Genomic DNA, 17,596 nt, shown 5'->3' on the forward strand with positions numbered 1-17,596 from the left:
GGTATTTTTTAACAATGTCCAGGCCTCTTGCACACTTTTTACCTTTGTAGCTGCTCCTTTCAGTTTTTTTCTAACTATTTTTCTCATTTTATCAAAGTTTTCCTTTTAAAGTTTAGCACTAGAGCTGTGGATTTGCTTACTGTCCCCTTTCCAGTCATTAATTCAGATTTGATCATATTTTGATTATTATTGCCAAGCAGCCCTACCACCATTACCTCTCTCACTAAATCCTGTGTTCCACTGAGAATTAGATCTAAAATTGCTCCCTCTCTCGTCGGTTCCTGAACCAATTGCTCCATAAAACTGTAATTTATTCCATCTAGGAACTTTATCTGTCTAGCATGTCCTAATGTTACATTTACCTAGTCAATATTGAGATAATTGAAATCTGAAAATACCAAAGTGGAACTCAAGCAATTTTTTATGTATAGTAGCTTAAGAAGGTGTCAGCAAGCCTGACGTTGTGTGACTTTTTCGAAGACACTAACCGGTCTTTTCAATCATTCACCTTCTTTAAATTTTAATGTTTTCAAAAATATTGTTGTAGATTTTTTTGCTTTTTCTTTTAAAAATAGTCCTCCATTCATGAAAAACAGACTCTTGAAGAATTTTACTTTTACATATAATTGCCCAACATGGCCAGTGTTTCACTGATTAGCTTCTTCGGGGGCATGTAAAGAACATATAAACAAGAGTCTTTATCCCATTCAAAAGGACGTAATATCTCAACTTTTTCAACCAGAACAAGGAGGAGCTTACTGTCCCCTTTCCAGTCATTAATTCCTTGATCCGGTTGAAAAAGTTGAGACGTTATGTCCTTTTGAACGGGATAAAGACTCTTGTTTATATGTTCTTTACATGCCCCTGAAGAAGCTAATCAGTGAAACACTGACCGTGTTGGGTGATAATATGTAAAAGTAAAATTCTTCAAGAGTCTGTTTTTCATGAATGGAGGACTATTTTTAAAAGAAAAAGCAAAAAAATCTACAAAAATATTTTTGAAAACATTAAAATTTATAGATGGTGAATGATTGAAAAGACTGGTTTGTGTCTTTGAAAAAGTCACACAACGTCAGGCTTGCTGATACCTTAAGCTACTATACATAAAATATTGCTTGAGTTCCACTTTGGTATTTTCTGATTTTGGTTGCGGTGGTTAACTAATGACTCCTTTCTGATAAGAGTTGATAATTGAAATCTCCCATTATTACTGCACTACCAATTTGGTTAGCTTCCCTAATTTATTTTCGTATTTCACTGTCCATCTCACCATCTTGGCCAGGTGGACGGTACATTGGATAAACAAAATCTAAACTGTAGTTGCACAAGGCTGGGTTCCATACTAGAGTTGCTATGGACAATGCTTTTAAATTCTTAGCTCACTGTGTGGCAGTGGCTAAAAGAAAACCAAGAAGAATTCAAATAATTATTTGGAAAGGAATAGAGAACAGAACCGGGAATACAATTATGGATCTGTATCAACCCATTGTTAGACTACACCTGGAGTATTGCTTGCAGTTTTGGTCGCCACATCTAAAAAAAAGAGATTAAAAAACTAAAGGTGCAAAAAAGAGTAGGAAAATGGTTAAGGGAATGGAACAACTACCTTATGAAGAAAGGCTAAACATGTTAGGACTCTTTAGCAGATGACTGAGATGGGATGTGATCAAGATTTACAAAATGGTGAGTGGTGTGGAACAAGTTGATAGGAATGATTATTTACCCTTTACAATACTACTAGGACTAGGGCATAGGTTCCCAAACCTGTCCTGAGGGATCCCTACCCTGTCGGCTTTTCAGGATATCCATATTGAATATGCATGAAATAGAATTTGTATGCTATGGAGGCAGTGCATGCAAATTTATCTCATGCATTTTCATTGTGGATATCCTGAAAACCCTGACTGACTGGGGTCTACATCATCTGAATGCAATCTGCTTTGAAGGGTCTGAAAGGTGGAATATAAATCAAATGAAAGAATAGTAATTAAGCTGAGTTTATAAAAGGTTTGGATAAGTTTCCTCAGGACAGATCCATTAACCATTAGCTGAATAGCCTTAGGTGAACTTAAGAACTGCCATACTGGGTCAGACTAAGGGCTCATCAAGTCCAGTATCCTTTTTTCAATAATGGCAAATTCAGGTCACAAGTATCTGACAGGATCCTAAGCAATAGAAATAGTCCATGCTGCTTACACCTAGGGATAAGCAGTGGCTTTCCCTAAGTTTAATGGTGAATAATAGACTTTTCCTCCAGGAACTTGTTCAAACTTTGTTTAAATTCAATTAGACTAATTACCTTTACCACATACTCTGGCAATGAGTTCCAGAGCTTACTTGTTGAGTGAAAAAAATATTTTCTTTGATTTGTTTTCAGTGTGCTACATTGTCATTTCATGAAGTGTCCCTGTTGGTGTTTGAGGTAGTTGTGGGTGGATCCTTGGGCCGGTGGCAGATGACCACACCCCTGGGGGAAGATCCCAATGGGGACCACCGGTCAGGCTCAGAGTATGGAGACGGACACGCACTAGTTCTTTTATTAAACAGTATATTGAACCACCAGAGGTGGCAGCAGTGAGCTGGAAGTGCCCGGCAGGGCTGTGGTCCCTCAGGTACTAGAACAGCAATCCTGGATACCTGAACTGTAGAGAAACTGAATATAGTGAGTAGGCAGGGTATGCAAAGTTCAGGAACAGAATCTTGCTGGTAACACGGACTCTGGCACCTCCAGGTTAAAGCACCTTCAAGCTTTAACCCTGTCTCACGATCGTATATTTTATAATAATTACCTGCCTTTATCTTCTTTCCAGCTTGTTTAAGCTTCCAAGTTCTCGATTCCCGTTGATTGTAACTTTGACTTATTACTATCTATTGTTATCTATTGTTTACCTGAATTGTTCCTTTAGTTATACCCTCTGTTAAATGTAAACCAATCCGATATGGTTATTTACTATGAAGGTCGGTATAAAAAACTGTTAAATAATAAATAAATAAATAACACTCACACAATAGTCTCTAGAAGTAGTCCAAGTGTTGGAATGAGTTAGGCCCTCGAGGAGCAAGTACTTGGTTCCAGGGAAAGCTCTGAGAGAGAGATGGTGTTTCACTGGTGCAGTAGGTAGCTATGCTTCCAGGCAGAATAAGTATTCAGCAACCAGTCCGGGAACATGGGCCCTCGAGGAGCGAGTACTGGTTCCTGACTGTGACCTGAAAAACAAAGAGAGAACTAGGCCCCCGAGGAGCGGGTACCCCTGGTAAGTCTGAGGAGGCAGAGCAGCTTAAGTAGAGTAACCCCTTGCTAACTTGATTAGTTAGCGATTTCTGAGACCTTATATATCCGGTACGGATGACGTCATCTCAGGGGGATGCCCCTGAGGTTTGCGCCACTGCTGGTACATCAGTTGGGGCCACGCCGTGTGCGCGCCCTTAAGCTCTTGTGAATCATGGTGGATTGCAGCGTCGAGCCGCTCCGGGGACGCTGGAGGGAGTCAGTAGAATGACGCCGCGGCAGCCAACTTTCCATTTGAGCAAGAGGGAGTCACCAAGGAGGTAAAGAGGGCAGAGTGGAGACATCGAGCAGCGATGGTCGCCACAGTCCCCTAGACTTTGTATTTTTTGAAAGAGTAAACAACTGATTCATGTTTACTCATTCCACTCCGCTCATAATTTTATAGACTTCTGTGATTTCTCCCCTTAGCCATCTCTTCTCTGAGTTAAATATCCCCAACATCTTTAGCCTTTCCTCCTAGAGGAGTCATTTTCTTTCCTTGCCCTTCTCTGTACCTTTTCTAGTTCTGCTATGTCTTTTTAAAGATGAAATGATCAGAATTGCACACAGTTCTCTAAGTGCAGTCACACTATGGCACTATACAGAGGTATTATGATGTTTTCCTTTCCTAATAATTCCTAACATTCTGTTTGCTCTTTTGACTTGCCACCTCACACTTAGACGATGAGTTCAATATATTGTACATAATGACGTTTAGATCTTTTCCTGGGTGGGGACTATTAGTGTGGAACCTAACAACCTGTAACTACAGTTTGGATTATTTTTCCCTATATACATAATTTTGTACTTGTCCACATTAAATTTAATCTGTTATTTGGATGCTTAGTCTACTAGTTTTGCAAGGTGTTTCTGCAATTTTTCACAACCCACTTGTGATTTAACAATTCAAAATAATTTTGTATTGTCTGCAAATCTGATCACCTCACTCACAAGTAAATTTTAAAAGGTGCACGTGTGCACCTTTTAACGCACATATTGGACACATGAGCAAAAATACGCTCAAATTTACATCGTGCATGCAAGTATATGCATACCATTTAAAATATCTTTACTGTGCGTATGTGTTGGAGCCTTTAAGTGCATACTCACAGTTGACTGGCTGGGGAGAGGAGAGAGAGAGAGAGGGAGAGACACTCTCTCTATATTCCACTATAAGAGGGGTACTTTCAACTTGGGGGGGGGGGTGGAGTAGGGTTCAAAGGGTCTAATCTTCAGACTTGCACCCCCATCAGGACCAGTAGTAAAGTTACCTGTGAAAGTTGGCACATGATGCCATGGTCAGCCTTGCAAATTTCAGGGGTTGTGCATGTATGTCTTAGCCCCAACCCTTTTCTGCCTCCTTATTCTTGATGTGCGGACTTCCCAGTTTCTTAAAGTTCACGTTGCTTGTGCACGGCCCACATACACATGAATGGGACCAATTTTGTGCAAGCAACACTTTTAAAATCTAGCTGTCATTGTTCTCTTTTCCAAATCATTTATATATATGTTGAAAAGTACCTGCCCACTACCAATCAAGTACCAATCCAGTACCAATCCCTGGAGCATACCACTATTTGCCTTTCTCTACTGAGAAAACTAAATGTTTAGGAAATAGAATAGGACTATCTTTTAACCAGTTCCTATCTCATGACATTTTAATTTTCTTAAGAGTCTTTCATAAAGGACTTTGTTAAATGCCTTCTGAAAATCCAGATACACTATATCCACTGACTCACCATTACCTACATGTTTAACACCTTCAAAAAAAAATGTAGGAGATGGGTGAGGTAAGATTTTCCTTGGTTAAATTCCATGTTGGCTCTGTATTATTAAATCATGTCTGTCTATATCAGAAGTGGCCAACTCTTGTCCTCAAGAGCCACAGTTAGGTCTGGTTTTTTGTGAATATGCAGACAATAGATTTGCATGCACTGTCTTCATTTTATGCAAATATATCTCATGTTTGTGGTTCACTGGTCTATCGTTTTCTGGATCACCCCTGGTGCCTTGTTTAAGGATTGGAGAGTGGCCACTATAATGCCAGTGTTCAGATGCAATAGATGATTTTAATCATGTTAGAAATTACTAGTAATAGATCTATAATTTCAGTTTTGAGTTATTTTAGAACTCTGTGGTGTATACCATCTGGTCCAGGTGATTGATTTATGGCCGTGTATGGAACAGTAAAAAGTTCTTTGTCAAAGATGGCTTACATCTATCTATGGCAGGAAAAAGGATCTGAAGAGATAAATTCAAATGCTATGTCATAAGACATTTAAACTAGATGCCGGGGGTGGCAGAAGGAAATTAGAATGTCACCCCCCAAATACAAATGCAATGGAAAAGGGTGAAGTGGATAACAAAAGTCAGCTAAGTAAGTCACAAAAGGAGTCCAAGAAAAGCAGTAACCTGAATGAGAAAAGCTGGAAAGCTATGAGCACAAATGCTTGTAGTTTGGGCACTAAAATCCCATATCTGCAAGCCCTAATGGTGGAGGCGGACTTGGACAATTTTGTTGTCATGGAGACGAGGTTCACAGAATCTCATGATTCGGATAGGCCATATCAGGCTATAACTTGTTAAGGAAGGACAGAGAGGACAGAAAAGGGGGAGGAGTGGCTCTTTATGTCAAAAACAATATCGAAGCATCTGAGCTGCAAGGAAGAAGGGGCAAAGAAGAAGCACCATGGACCAACCTAAAAAAAAGATGATGGGGCATCCATTTTTATTGGAGTGGTTTACAGGCCTCCAATTCAAATGGAAGAACTTGACAGAGATCTGGTTGAAGACATCCAAAAGATGGGAAAGAAGGGGAGAAGTGGTGATTGTTGGAGATTTTAATCTGCCGGATGTAGACTGGAGAATCCCTTTTGCAGAATCTAACAGTAGTAGAGAGATAGTGGATGCCCTGCAAGGGGCTCTGTTCAAACAAATGGTAATGGAACCCATGAGGGAGGGAGCTATACTCGATTTAGTGCTCACTAACAGAGATAATGTCCACCTCAGCACCAGTGATCATCAAACGGTATGGTTTCATATCACAATAGGATATGGAGAAGTCGCACAAAAACCAGAGTTTTGCAGTTCAAAAACACGGACTTTGTTGAAATGGGGAAGTAGCTGGAGGAAGTACTAGAAGTACTAGAAGGCTGGGAGAAAATGAGAGATGTGGAACAACAGTGGGCCAAACTAAAAGGAGCAATAACCAAGGCAACTAATCTATATGGTAAGTCAAACAGGCTTTTGACAAACCATTTCTCCTACCAATTATTTCAACAAGCATTCACGCTTGTTAACCTGTATCCCCCCTACCTTCACCTCTGCCCCCCCACCCCATACATAGCTCTTCCATCGCTTCCTTCTTAACTCACCTCATTCCCCCTGATGACTTATTTGTCATCTGTTAATTATACATGTTACCTATTATACAGTTATGCTATTTTATTTTATGAACGACTTATTTATTCCTTTCCTTGCTAACTATATATATATGCTACCATCTGTACATAGTCCAACACACATATGTTAATGCTATTCTCTTAACGCCTTATCTTTTCCTCCCTGTCTGTTGTATTTAATTACTCTCTTGTTAACGTTATATCATAACAATTGTTCCATGTAAACGTTACTGTTTCTTGTAAACAGATACGATGTGCAAACGGTTATCGGTATATAAAAACTCCTAAATAAATAAATGTTAGAAAAGTAAAGAAAAGCAAGGGAAAAATGAAACCTATCTGGTTCTCAAAGGAGGTGGCTGATAAAATAAAAGTTAAAAGAACAGCATTTAAGAAATATAAAGGATCCCAAAGGGAGGATCACAAGGAAGAATATCTGGTGGAACTGAGGGAGATGAAAAGCAAGGTGACAAAATATTTTTCAGAGAAGGAGAAAAGTGCAAAGTGGTATAGTGAAATTGAAAGGTGAAAAGGATCAATGTGTGGAGAGAGATGAAGAAATGGCAGAAATATTAAATAAATACTTCAGTTCGGTGTTCACTAAAGAGGACCCTGGAGAAGGACCGTCGCTAGTTAACAAGAAACTGGAGGGGAGTGGAGTAGATGAAACTCTGTTTACGGACGAGAATGTATGGGAAGAGCTAGGAAAACTGAAAGTGGAGAAAGCCATGGAGCCTGATGACGTTCATCCCAGGATGCTGAGGAGGCTCAGAGACATGCTGAAGGGTCCACTGCGTGACCTGTTCAATAGATCCCTGGAAACAGGAGTGGTGCCGAGTGATTGGAGAAGAGAGAGAATTGGAGAAGAGAGAGAATGAGAAGGAATTTAAGGAAGCTGGAAGAGTGGTCAAAAGTATGGCAGCTAATATTTAATGCCAAGAAGTGCAGAGTCTTGCATATGGGGTGTGGAAATCTGAAAGAACTGTATGTGATGAGAGGTGAAGGGCTGATGTGCATGAAGCAGGAGAGAGACCTTGGGGTGATGGTGTCTAATGATCTGAAGTCGGCGAAACAATGTGACAAGGCAATAGCTAAAGCCAGAAGAATGCTGGGCTGCACAGAGAGAGGAATATCTAGTAAGAGAAAGTAAGTGATGATCCCCTTGCACAGGACCTTGGTGAGGCCTCACTTGGAGTACTGTGTTCAGTTCGGGAGACCGTATCTCCAAAGGGACAGAGACAGGATGGAGGCAATCCAGAGAATGGTGACCAAAAAAGGTGGATGGTCTTAATAAAATAACTTATGAGGAGAGATTGAAGAACCTAAATATTAGGGATGTGCAGAGGGATGCCGCACTTTGCATTCGGGATTCGTATTCGTCGGGGGGGGCAGATACGTTGCATTCGGCAAGGGGGCCCCCCAATATGTTCTATACGTCAATTCCTATTCATTCCCCACTAAAATTAAATTAACTACAACCCCTCACTATGTCACTGATGGTCAGTTCCTGTGACATAGTGAGGGCAAAGGCTAACGGCGCCATTTTGAATACTGGCAACTAACGGCCGGAGTGCAGGAGGTTGCTCCCAGAACCCCGCTGGACTTTTGGCAAGTCTTGTGGGGGTCAGGAGGGTCCCCCAAGACTTGCCAAAAGTCCCTCGTGGTCCAGCGGGGGTCCGGGAGTGATCTCCTGCACTCGGGCTGTCGGTTGCCAGTAATCAAAATGGCACCGATAGCCTTTGCCCTTACTGTGTCACAGGGGCTACCGGTGCCATTGGTCAACCCCTGTCACATGGTAGGAACAATGGATGGCCGGTGCCATCTTGTGCTCCTACCATGTGACAGGGGCCGACCAATGGCACCGGTAGCCCCTGTGACATAGTAAGGGTAAAGGCTATCGGCGCCATTTTGAATACTGGCAGCCAACGGCCCAAGTGCAGGAGATCGCTCCAGGACCCCCGCTGGACCACCAGGGAATTTTGGTAAGTCTTGGGGGGTCAGGAGGGTGGGAGGGTTGTTTAAATTGCTCCTAGGTGGCCGAATAATTCGGCGAAGATTATTCGTGAGGAATCGCAATACGTTTCGATTCCCCACGAATACAACGAATAAGGACCTATATGTTATGGATTCCCAATTCGTAGGGAATGAATGCACACCCCTACTAAATATGTATATCTTGGAGGAGAGGAGGAGCAAGGGTGATATGATACAGACTTTCAGATACTTGAAAGGTTTTAATGATCCATGGTCAACAACAAACCTTTTCTGTTGAAAAAAAATCAGTAGAACTAGGGGTCACGATTTGAAACTCCAGGGAGGAAGACTCAGAACCAATGTCCGGAAGTATTTCTTTACGGAGAGGGTGGTGGATGCCTGGAATACCCTTCCAGAGGAAGTGGTGAAGACTAAAACTGTGAAGGATTTCAAAGGGGCATGGGATAAACACTGTGGATCCATAAAGGCTAGAGGATGAGAATGAAGAGAAGAGCCATGGGAGTGGATTGCTGGAATGGTGGCTACTACCCTTACTCAATAAGCCTTCACATGGTTAATGCAACTCCAACATTGCTCTCTGCTTCAATGGCAAGGAGAAATGTAGCAAAGAGGATTTGCATTCAGACAACAATCAACAAGTCTGGGTAAACAAATGCGCATGGGGGTAGCTTGTTTATTGCGGCAGTTACTACCCTAAACCAATTAATCCTGATACTTCACTTTGAATGCATATACAGCATTGCTCTCTGCTTCAACAGCAGGGGAAAATGTGGAAAAGAGGATTTACATTCAGACAACATCCAACAAGGCATTGATCTGTGCAGTCTGGGTAAACAAGCATCGGGGTAACTTGCTTGATGCGGCAATTACTACCCTTAACCATTAAGCCTTACGATTCACCTTTGATGCAACTCCAACAGTGGAGTGCCTCAGGGATCTGTATTGGGACCCTTACTTTTCAATCTACCTTATAAATAGGATCTGACCGATGGCCCGCAAAAGCGCAGTAGAGAGCAGCTCCACCTCGCATGTGTAGGCGAGCATGTTGGTCAGAGCGGAGCATGACCTGCTAAAAAAACATGGCGCTGGGAGGAGCAGTAGCGGCGGCGGCGAGGAGCAGTACCGGCAAGGAGCAGTACTGGCGGCAGCGAGGAGAGCACGAGGGAGGGACCCCCGGGGATCTTCCGTCTGCACCGTACGAGTGTGACTGAGGGGGAGGAGGGGAGTGACTGAGGGGAAGGGAGGAGGGGAGAGTGACTGAGGGGAGGGGGGACAGATGGATGTGAGTGCGTAAGTGGGAAGTGTAAGAAGTTGTGTAGAAGAGAAAAAGAGGGAGTGGAGGAGGGCTGAGGGAGAGGGAAGGGGTTGTGGATGAGCTGAGATGGGATTGGAGGGGATGAGAGTGAGGAATGGGATTGAGAGAGGCTGGGGAGTGACTGAGGGGAGGGAGGCAGTGGGAGACAGAGGGATGTGAGTGAGTAAGTGGGACGGGTAAGAAGTTGTGTAGAAGAGAAAAAGAGGAAGTGGAGGAGGGCTGAAGGAGAGGGAAGGGGTTGTGGATGAGCTGAGGGGATTGGAGGAGATGAGAGTGAGGGATGGGATTGAGAGAGGAAAGGGAGTGACTGAGTGAGGGGAGGGAGGCAATGGGAGACAGAGGGTGAGTTAGACTGAGGGGAGGGAAGGAGTGAGTGACCGAGGGGGAGGAGGATGAGTGACCGAGGTGAATGAGTGAGGGAGAAAAAGTGTAGAAAGGTGCTGTGTTTGAAAATGGACTGAAAAAAAAATGTAATGTAGCCCGTTGTTACGGGCTTAACGACTTGTATATTTATAAATGATCTGGAAAGAAATACGACGAATGAGATAATCAAATTTGCAGATGATACAACATTGTTCAGAGTAGTTAAATCACAAGCAGATTGTGATAAATTGCAGGAAGACCTTGTGAGGCTGGAAAATTGGGCATCCAAATGGCAGATGAAATTTAATGTGGATAAGTGCAAGGTGATGCATATAGGGAAAAATAACCCATGCTATAATTACACAATGTTGGGTTCCATATTAGGTGCTACAACCCAAGAAAGAGATCTAGGTGTCATAGTGGATAACACATTGAAATCGTCGGTGCAGTGTGCTGCGGCAGTCAAAAAAGCAAACATAATGTTGGGAATTATTAGAAAGGGAATGGTGAATAAAACAGAAAATGTCATAATGCCTCTGTATCGCTCCATGGTGAGACTGCATCTTGAACACTGTGTACAATTCTGGTTGCCGTATCTCAAAAAAGATAATTGCGATGGAGAAGGTACAGAGAAGGGATACCAAAATGATAAGGGGAATGGAACAGCTCCCCTATGAGGAAAGACTAAAGAGGTTAGGACTTTTCAGCTTGGGGAAGAGACGGCTTAGGGGGGATATGATAGAGGAGTTTAAAATCATGAGAGTTCTATAACGGGTAGATGTGAATCGGTTATTTACTCTTTCGGATAATAGAAAGACTAGGGGGCACTCCATGAAGTTAGCATGGGGTACATTTAAAACTAATCGGAGAAAGTTCTTTTTTACTCAACGCACAATTAAACTCTGGAATTTGTTGCCAGAGGATATGGTTAGTGCAGTTAGTATAGCTGTGTTTAAAAAAGGATTGGATAAGTTCTTGGAGGAGAAGTCAATTAACTGCTATTAATTAATTAGAAAATAGCCACTGCTATTACTAGCAACGGTAACATGGAATAGACTTAGTTTTTGGGTACTTGCCAGGTTCTTATGGCCTGGTTTGGCCTCTGTTGGAAACAGGATGCTGGGCTTGATGGACCCTTGGTCTGACCCAGTATGGCATGTTCTTATGTTAACATTACTCTCTGTATTAACAGCAGGAGGTGGCAGGAAATTTGAATCAAACAATTACCAACAAGGGCCCCAAACTTGGTGGTCAGTGAAACAGATAAGTATGGGAAGATAGGTGTGGGAGCTTGCTGGGCAGACTAGATGGGCTGTTTGGTCTTTTTCTGCTGTCATTTGTATGTATATTTACTGTGCTGTCAATTTGCCCTATTACATCTTCCAGGTGATTTATTTCAGTTCCTTGAAATCTATCACTATTAAGTACAATTTCTGGCATTGGTATCTGCCACATCCTCCATAGTAAACACCAAAACAAAGAATTTGTTTAGGCTTTCCGCTATAGCTTGTCTTCCTTTTGTGCCCCTTTTACCCCTTGATCATATAATGGTCCAGCCAACTCTTTCACTGGCTTGCTGCTTTAGATGTATTTGAAAAAGCTTCTTTTCAAATTCACATTTTGCCTGCCATATTAATGTTCTGCATTTAACTTTCCAGTGCTTATGCTTTTTCCTATATTCATTTCGATCCTTTTTCTGAAAGATTTTGTTTGGCTACATTAGCCTATTTCATCTTATACAGACCAATATTGTAAAAATCGCGGAGAGTGGGTGCTCCGTGCTGAGCATTCGCTCTCCCGACACGCGCCCAGGAACTTCTTCTGGGCACGCGATTCTCTATTTAAATTAGGCTGTGTGCTAAAAAGGAGACGCTAGGGACAACAGCGCGTCCCTAGTGCCTCCTTACTAGTGGAAGAGGCGGCTATCAGCGGGTTGACAACCGTCGCCAGTAAAATTGAGAATTGGTTGTCGACCCGCTGACAGCCATGACTCCCACCAAGCCACTGGGTGAGCCAGGTTGACCTACAGCTGAACCCGGAGAGCTCTGTCAGCGAACAAGAGGGCAGGCAGACAGAAGGGGCAGCGCGCCACAGCCAATCAGAAAGAAAGATGATCTTTGATCAGAGCTGGTTGGTGTGTGGCCCATGGGCTCCTTCCTCTCTCCTCCGCCATGGCTGACCTGTCCCATGAGTAGCAGAGTCACCGCCTCTCCCTCCCTGCTAGTGCAGCCTCGGGTCCTCGATGTTTCCTGGGTTGCTCAGATCTTAACGCCTGACCTTGGGCAGGCATTAATTTCTGAGAGTAAAATGTGCAGCTTGGTCGCACATTTTACTTTCAGTATTCCGGGGGAATAACTAATAGGTTGATCAACAAGCATTTGCATGTGATGAGTTCTATTAGTTTCGGGGGGGTTGGCTGCGCGTTTTTCATGCGCTATTACCTCTTTCAGTATAAGGGTTAATAATAGCGCGTCTATAATGTGTGGCCAAATGGGGGCTAAACGGTGCGCTCAGCTGAACACACCATTCTGTATCGGCCTGATAGTCATTTGGCTTTCCTTTTGTCTTTTATTTTTAATATGTGGAATACTTCAGGTCTTGGCTTTCAGCATGGTATTTTTAAACAATGTCCACACCCGATGTAATCTCTTTACCTTTGCAGCTGCTCCTTTTAGTTTTTCTATTTTTCTTCTACTACTGGGAGTTGCAATAGAGAAGGTACAGAGAAGGGTGACCAAAATGATAAAGGGGATGGAACAGCTCTCGTATGAGGAAAGGCTGAAGAGGTTAGGGCTGTTCAGCTTGGAGAAGAGATGGCTGAGGGGGGATATGATAGAGGTGTTTAAAATCATGAGAGGTCTAGAATAGGTAAATGTGGATTGGTTATTTACTTTTTCGGATAATAGAGGGACTAGGGGGCACTCCATGAAGTTAGCAGGTAGCACATTTAAAACTAATCAGAGAAACTTCTTTTTCACTCAATGCATAATTAAGCTCTGGAATTTGTTGCCAGAGGATGTGGTTAGTCAGTTAGTGTGGCTGGGTTTAAAAAAGGTTTGCATAAATTCTTGAATGAGAAGTCCATTAATTGCTATTAGTCAAGGTGATTTAGGGATTAGCCACTGCTATTACTGGCATCAGTAGCATGAGATCTACTTAGTGTTTGGGTACTTGCCAGGTATTTGTAGCCTGGATTGACTTTTGTTAGAAACAGGATGCTGGGCTTGATGGAACCCTGGTCTGACCCAGTATGGCAAGACCTTATGTTCTTCTTTTCCTATTTGGGATCTGATGTGTACTCCAAGTGATCTGAACTGGCCACTGAGCTCAGCATCCTGTCTTCAACAGTCAGTGCTAGGTCTGGCCTAATAGGCCAAGAACAACTTTGAGAAAAATCTTGCCAGTGAGGCAAAAACTAATAATAACTTTCAAAACAGATTTGAAGCTAAAAGTTTATGAGGGAATCAGCTGGGCCATTGGATGACTGAGGGGCAAAGAGTACTCAGATAAGACAAGGAAATAGCAGAAAAACTGAATTAATTCTTTGCCTCTGTCCTTATGGAGGAGTTTGTTGGGAATATACCCACACCTGAAACATTCTTTAATGGTGGAGATTCTGAGCAACTCAAACAAATATCTGTGCCAACAGAGGATGTAATAAATCAGATTAAAAAACTAAAGAGTTACAAATCACCAGGACCCGATGGTGTCCATCCCAGAGTTGTAAATGAACTAAACCATGAAATTGATAACCTGTTACTAGTAATCTTTAATCTTTCATTTAAAACAGCCATGATTCCCGAGGACTGGAAGGTGGCTAATGCGATGCCAATTTTTTAAAAAAGGATTACAGGGTGATTTGGGATACTATAGACCAGTGAACCTGTCAGTGCTGGGAAAAATGGTAGAAGCTATTCTTGAAAACAAAATCACTGACCATGTAGATAGATGTGGCTTAATAGAAGAGTCAACATAGTTTTACAAAGTGGAAGTCTTATCTTACCAATTTTTTAGAATTTTTTGAAATGAACATATACAGTAGATAAAGGTGAGCTGATTGATATAGTGTATTTGGACTTTCAGAAGGCATTTGAAAAAGCGTCCCATGAGAGACTCCTCAGGAAATTACAAAGTCATGAGACCGGAGGCAGTGTTCTATTGTGGATTGCTAATTGGTTAAATGGCCGGAAACAGAGGGTAGGACTAAATGGTCAGCTTTACAAATGGAGAAAGATCCTTAGTGGAGTATCACAGCAATCAGTATTGGGTCCAGTGTTGTTTAACATATTCATAAGTGATGCTGGAGACAAGGACAGAATTCAAAAAAATGTGGGACAATCACAGAAGATCTCTGAAGTGGAGGAAAGAACAATTAAAATTGAAAAGGAGATGTGGATGGGTAGACTGAATGGGGCATATTGGCTTTATCTGTTGTCATGCTTTATGTTTATATGTAGTACAAACCTTTGCTTTTTGCATTAACAGAGTAATGTCTAAACTGATGGGTTTTTTTCCCCAACAGATCAACTATACTGGTGCCAGTATGAACCCTGCACGATCTTTTGGACCTGCTCTTATAATGGGAAAATGGGAAAACCACTGGGTAATTGTCTTACACTTACTGCATGAGAGGTCTAGAACGGGTAGATGTGAATCGGTTATTTACTCTTTCGGATAGTAGAAGGACTAGGGGACACTCCATGAAGTTAGCATGGGGCACATTTAAAACTAATCGGAGAAAGTTCTTGTTTACTCAACGCACAATTAAACTCTGGAATTTGTTGCCAGAGAATGTGGTTCGTGCAGTTAGTATAGCTGTGTTTAAAAAAGGATTGGATAAGTTCTTGGAGGAGAAGTCCATTACCTGCTATTAAGTTCATTTAGAGAATAGCCACTGCCATTAGCAATGGTAACATGGAATAGACTTAGTTTTTGGGTACTTGCCAGGTTCTTATGGCCTGGATTGGCCACTGTTGGAAACAGGATGCTGGGCTTGATGGACCCTTGGTCTGACCCAGTATGGCATTTTCTTATGTTCTTATGCATTCAGTCAGCTGTAATCAGCAATCTATGGGGGTCATTTTCCAAAGGTATCACACGCGAAAAGTCCCTTTTTGCATGCGGTATCTAAATCGAGGTGGAGTTGGGGCGGAGTCCACACCAGAAGGGGAGGAGTCGGGGCGGACTCTGCGACGACTTTGCTGATGGTGAAAAGTAAGAATCCTTATTGCTGCCAGTATCGTGCTATTGGGTGCAAAAGCCGGCAGCGATGGCACCACAGAGGTGCCATCGCTGCCGGCTTTCACAGGCCCACCCCCCACTTCGCCCCCCGTCCCCATTATCGCGGGATTTTCTAAGTTCCGCGAACTTAGAAAATCCAGGCCTATAATACTTATTTTTCTTTTTGATTACATTTTTTTTCTACTTCAGATTAAAAATCTAAAGCCTCCCACTAAGAAAGAATGATTGCTTGAATTTTTTTTTGCAGCTTTTCCTTTCTTACTTTATTGTCATCCTTTTCCCTATGTTGCTGTGAACTGCAGAAATCATATTAAGAGATTTAAAGCAGCAGTCAGCAAACTATCTTAAGCTTCGATTTGCCCTTTCCCTACTCCTAGAGGTTTGAACCTTCACTTTCTCCTGTCCTGTTCCCGTCAGCTCTACATTTGGCAAAAAAGCTCCTGGGGTCAGCTGGTGCCATTTTGAAAGCTAGTGGTGGAGTAGGAATAAATGGAGATCAGTCCTGTCCCCAGAGGACCACGCCATTGATAGGGAAAGGTTATGGGGCCACAGGGTTTAGGAGGAGTCTGAGGGGGGCCCCAAATGGAAATGTATTTTCATTTTGTGGGACGTGGGACTTGGGAGGCAAGGAGGTAGGGATGTAAGGAGGTAGAACCAGTGCCGGATTTATACGTAGCGAGGCTCTAAGCCACTGACATTTGAGAGGCCCTCACTATTTCAAAAAATGTTTGTCGAGAACTAGGAGTGATACACCTGTCATGATTTACAGACTACAAAGTCATTCACTATACCATCAATCGGAAGACTGTGCAGTTTGTCATTTTCTATACATAAAATGCTCAATGCAGAAAACTTTTCTTGATCACATGTAATTTGCAGGTCATTCTTGACCCTTTTCGAATGTGAAAATGGCCTTTCTGCAGAACAGTTTGTTACCATTAGACTAAAAAATAACCTCAAAATAGATTCAACCTTTGGAAAGACCAGCTGAATTTTGTCTCGGTAAATAACTTGATACAACTTAAGTAAGCTCAAACTGCCTTTATCTAGATAAGCTGTCTTCACATAATGTGGAATAGCCTCAATTCTCCAACAAGGCTGGATAGGTTTTTGTCATCAATGTTAAACCCTTTACAACTGCTCTTCTAAAGCTTCTAAATTAATTAAACAAGAGAAAGTATTAGCGATGACCTCATTTATTACCGCTCATTTGCTTAAACTAGCCTGTAACTGATCAATAATAGGAAGGAAAGTTTTTGCTCAAACCTTGACTCCGTGTGAGGAGATCATTAGTGTCAGAAACATTGCTATCATCAACATGTTTCCAACTCTTCCTTTTTCTTTTAATTGCATATTTATATTCCACATTTGATTATCTCTCTTTGGCTTTTAGCTCCATTTCATCAAACTTGTCATGGGTTTCAGTGATTAATTGGGATAGTGATGCGTAAAGTTTTGGATATGTCTTAAGTGTAATATAGTTTTCCTGTAGAGTCTTGCTTGTTTTATGAAACCGACTTAACAAATTATTCCAAAGTTCAAGCATGAACACAAACTCTAATTCTTCCATTTTCTCTTGAATGATACTAGCTTCTCTTCTTGTTTCCCCCTTTTTTTTGTTAACATTGTAAAGTTGATCCAGTGCATTAATGATGAAGTTGCAATTCTTTGATATTGATTCAACTGCTTTTGCATGTACTTCCCATCTCGTATCTAATAGACCTTTTGACATGAAAGAATCACATTTCAAACATAATTTCAATGCCGCCCAAATTTGGTAGACAAAGAAAAAAAATGTGTAAATTTGTTGCATGACAGCAAAAATATTTACAACTTCTAAATAGTAATCAACTGCTGCTCTACCAAGCAAATTTTAATGAATGTCCTGGACATTGGATATACAGTGCATATTTATTTTTCTCCAGAAGTTTTGCTGCATGCTGTATATCTACCTGACATGTTAACTGTTTTGTTATATGACTGTCATCTGCACTTGCTAAAAGTCACTTTACA

General features: G+C 41.9%; 1 protein-coding gene across 1 annotated transcript in view; it reads left to right on the top strand.

The window, feature by feature from the left end:
- Window positions 1-17,596, top strand: part of LOC115085355 (aquaporin-4-like) — a 127,784-nt gene that overhangs the window by 107,209 nt on the left and 2,979 nt on the right. The window contains exon 5 of the mRNA XM_029591269.1: window positions 14,865-14,945. Coding sequence (XP_029447129.1) covers window positions 14,865-14,945 — 81 coding nt within the window. The remainder of the gene's footprint in view (window positions 1-14,864; window positions 14,946-17,596) is intronic.

Source organism: Rhinatrema bivittatum, chromosome 2 (genome assembly GCF_901001135.1).
Source record: "Rhinatrema bivittatum chromosome 2, aRhiBiv1.1, whole genome shotgun sequence".
Taxonomy (NCBI): Eukaryota; Metazoa; Chordata; class Amphibia; order Gymnophiona; family Rhinatrematidae; genus Rhinatrema; species Rhinatrema bivittatum.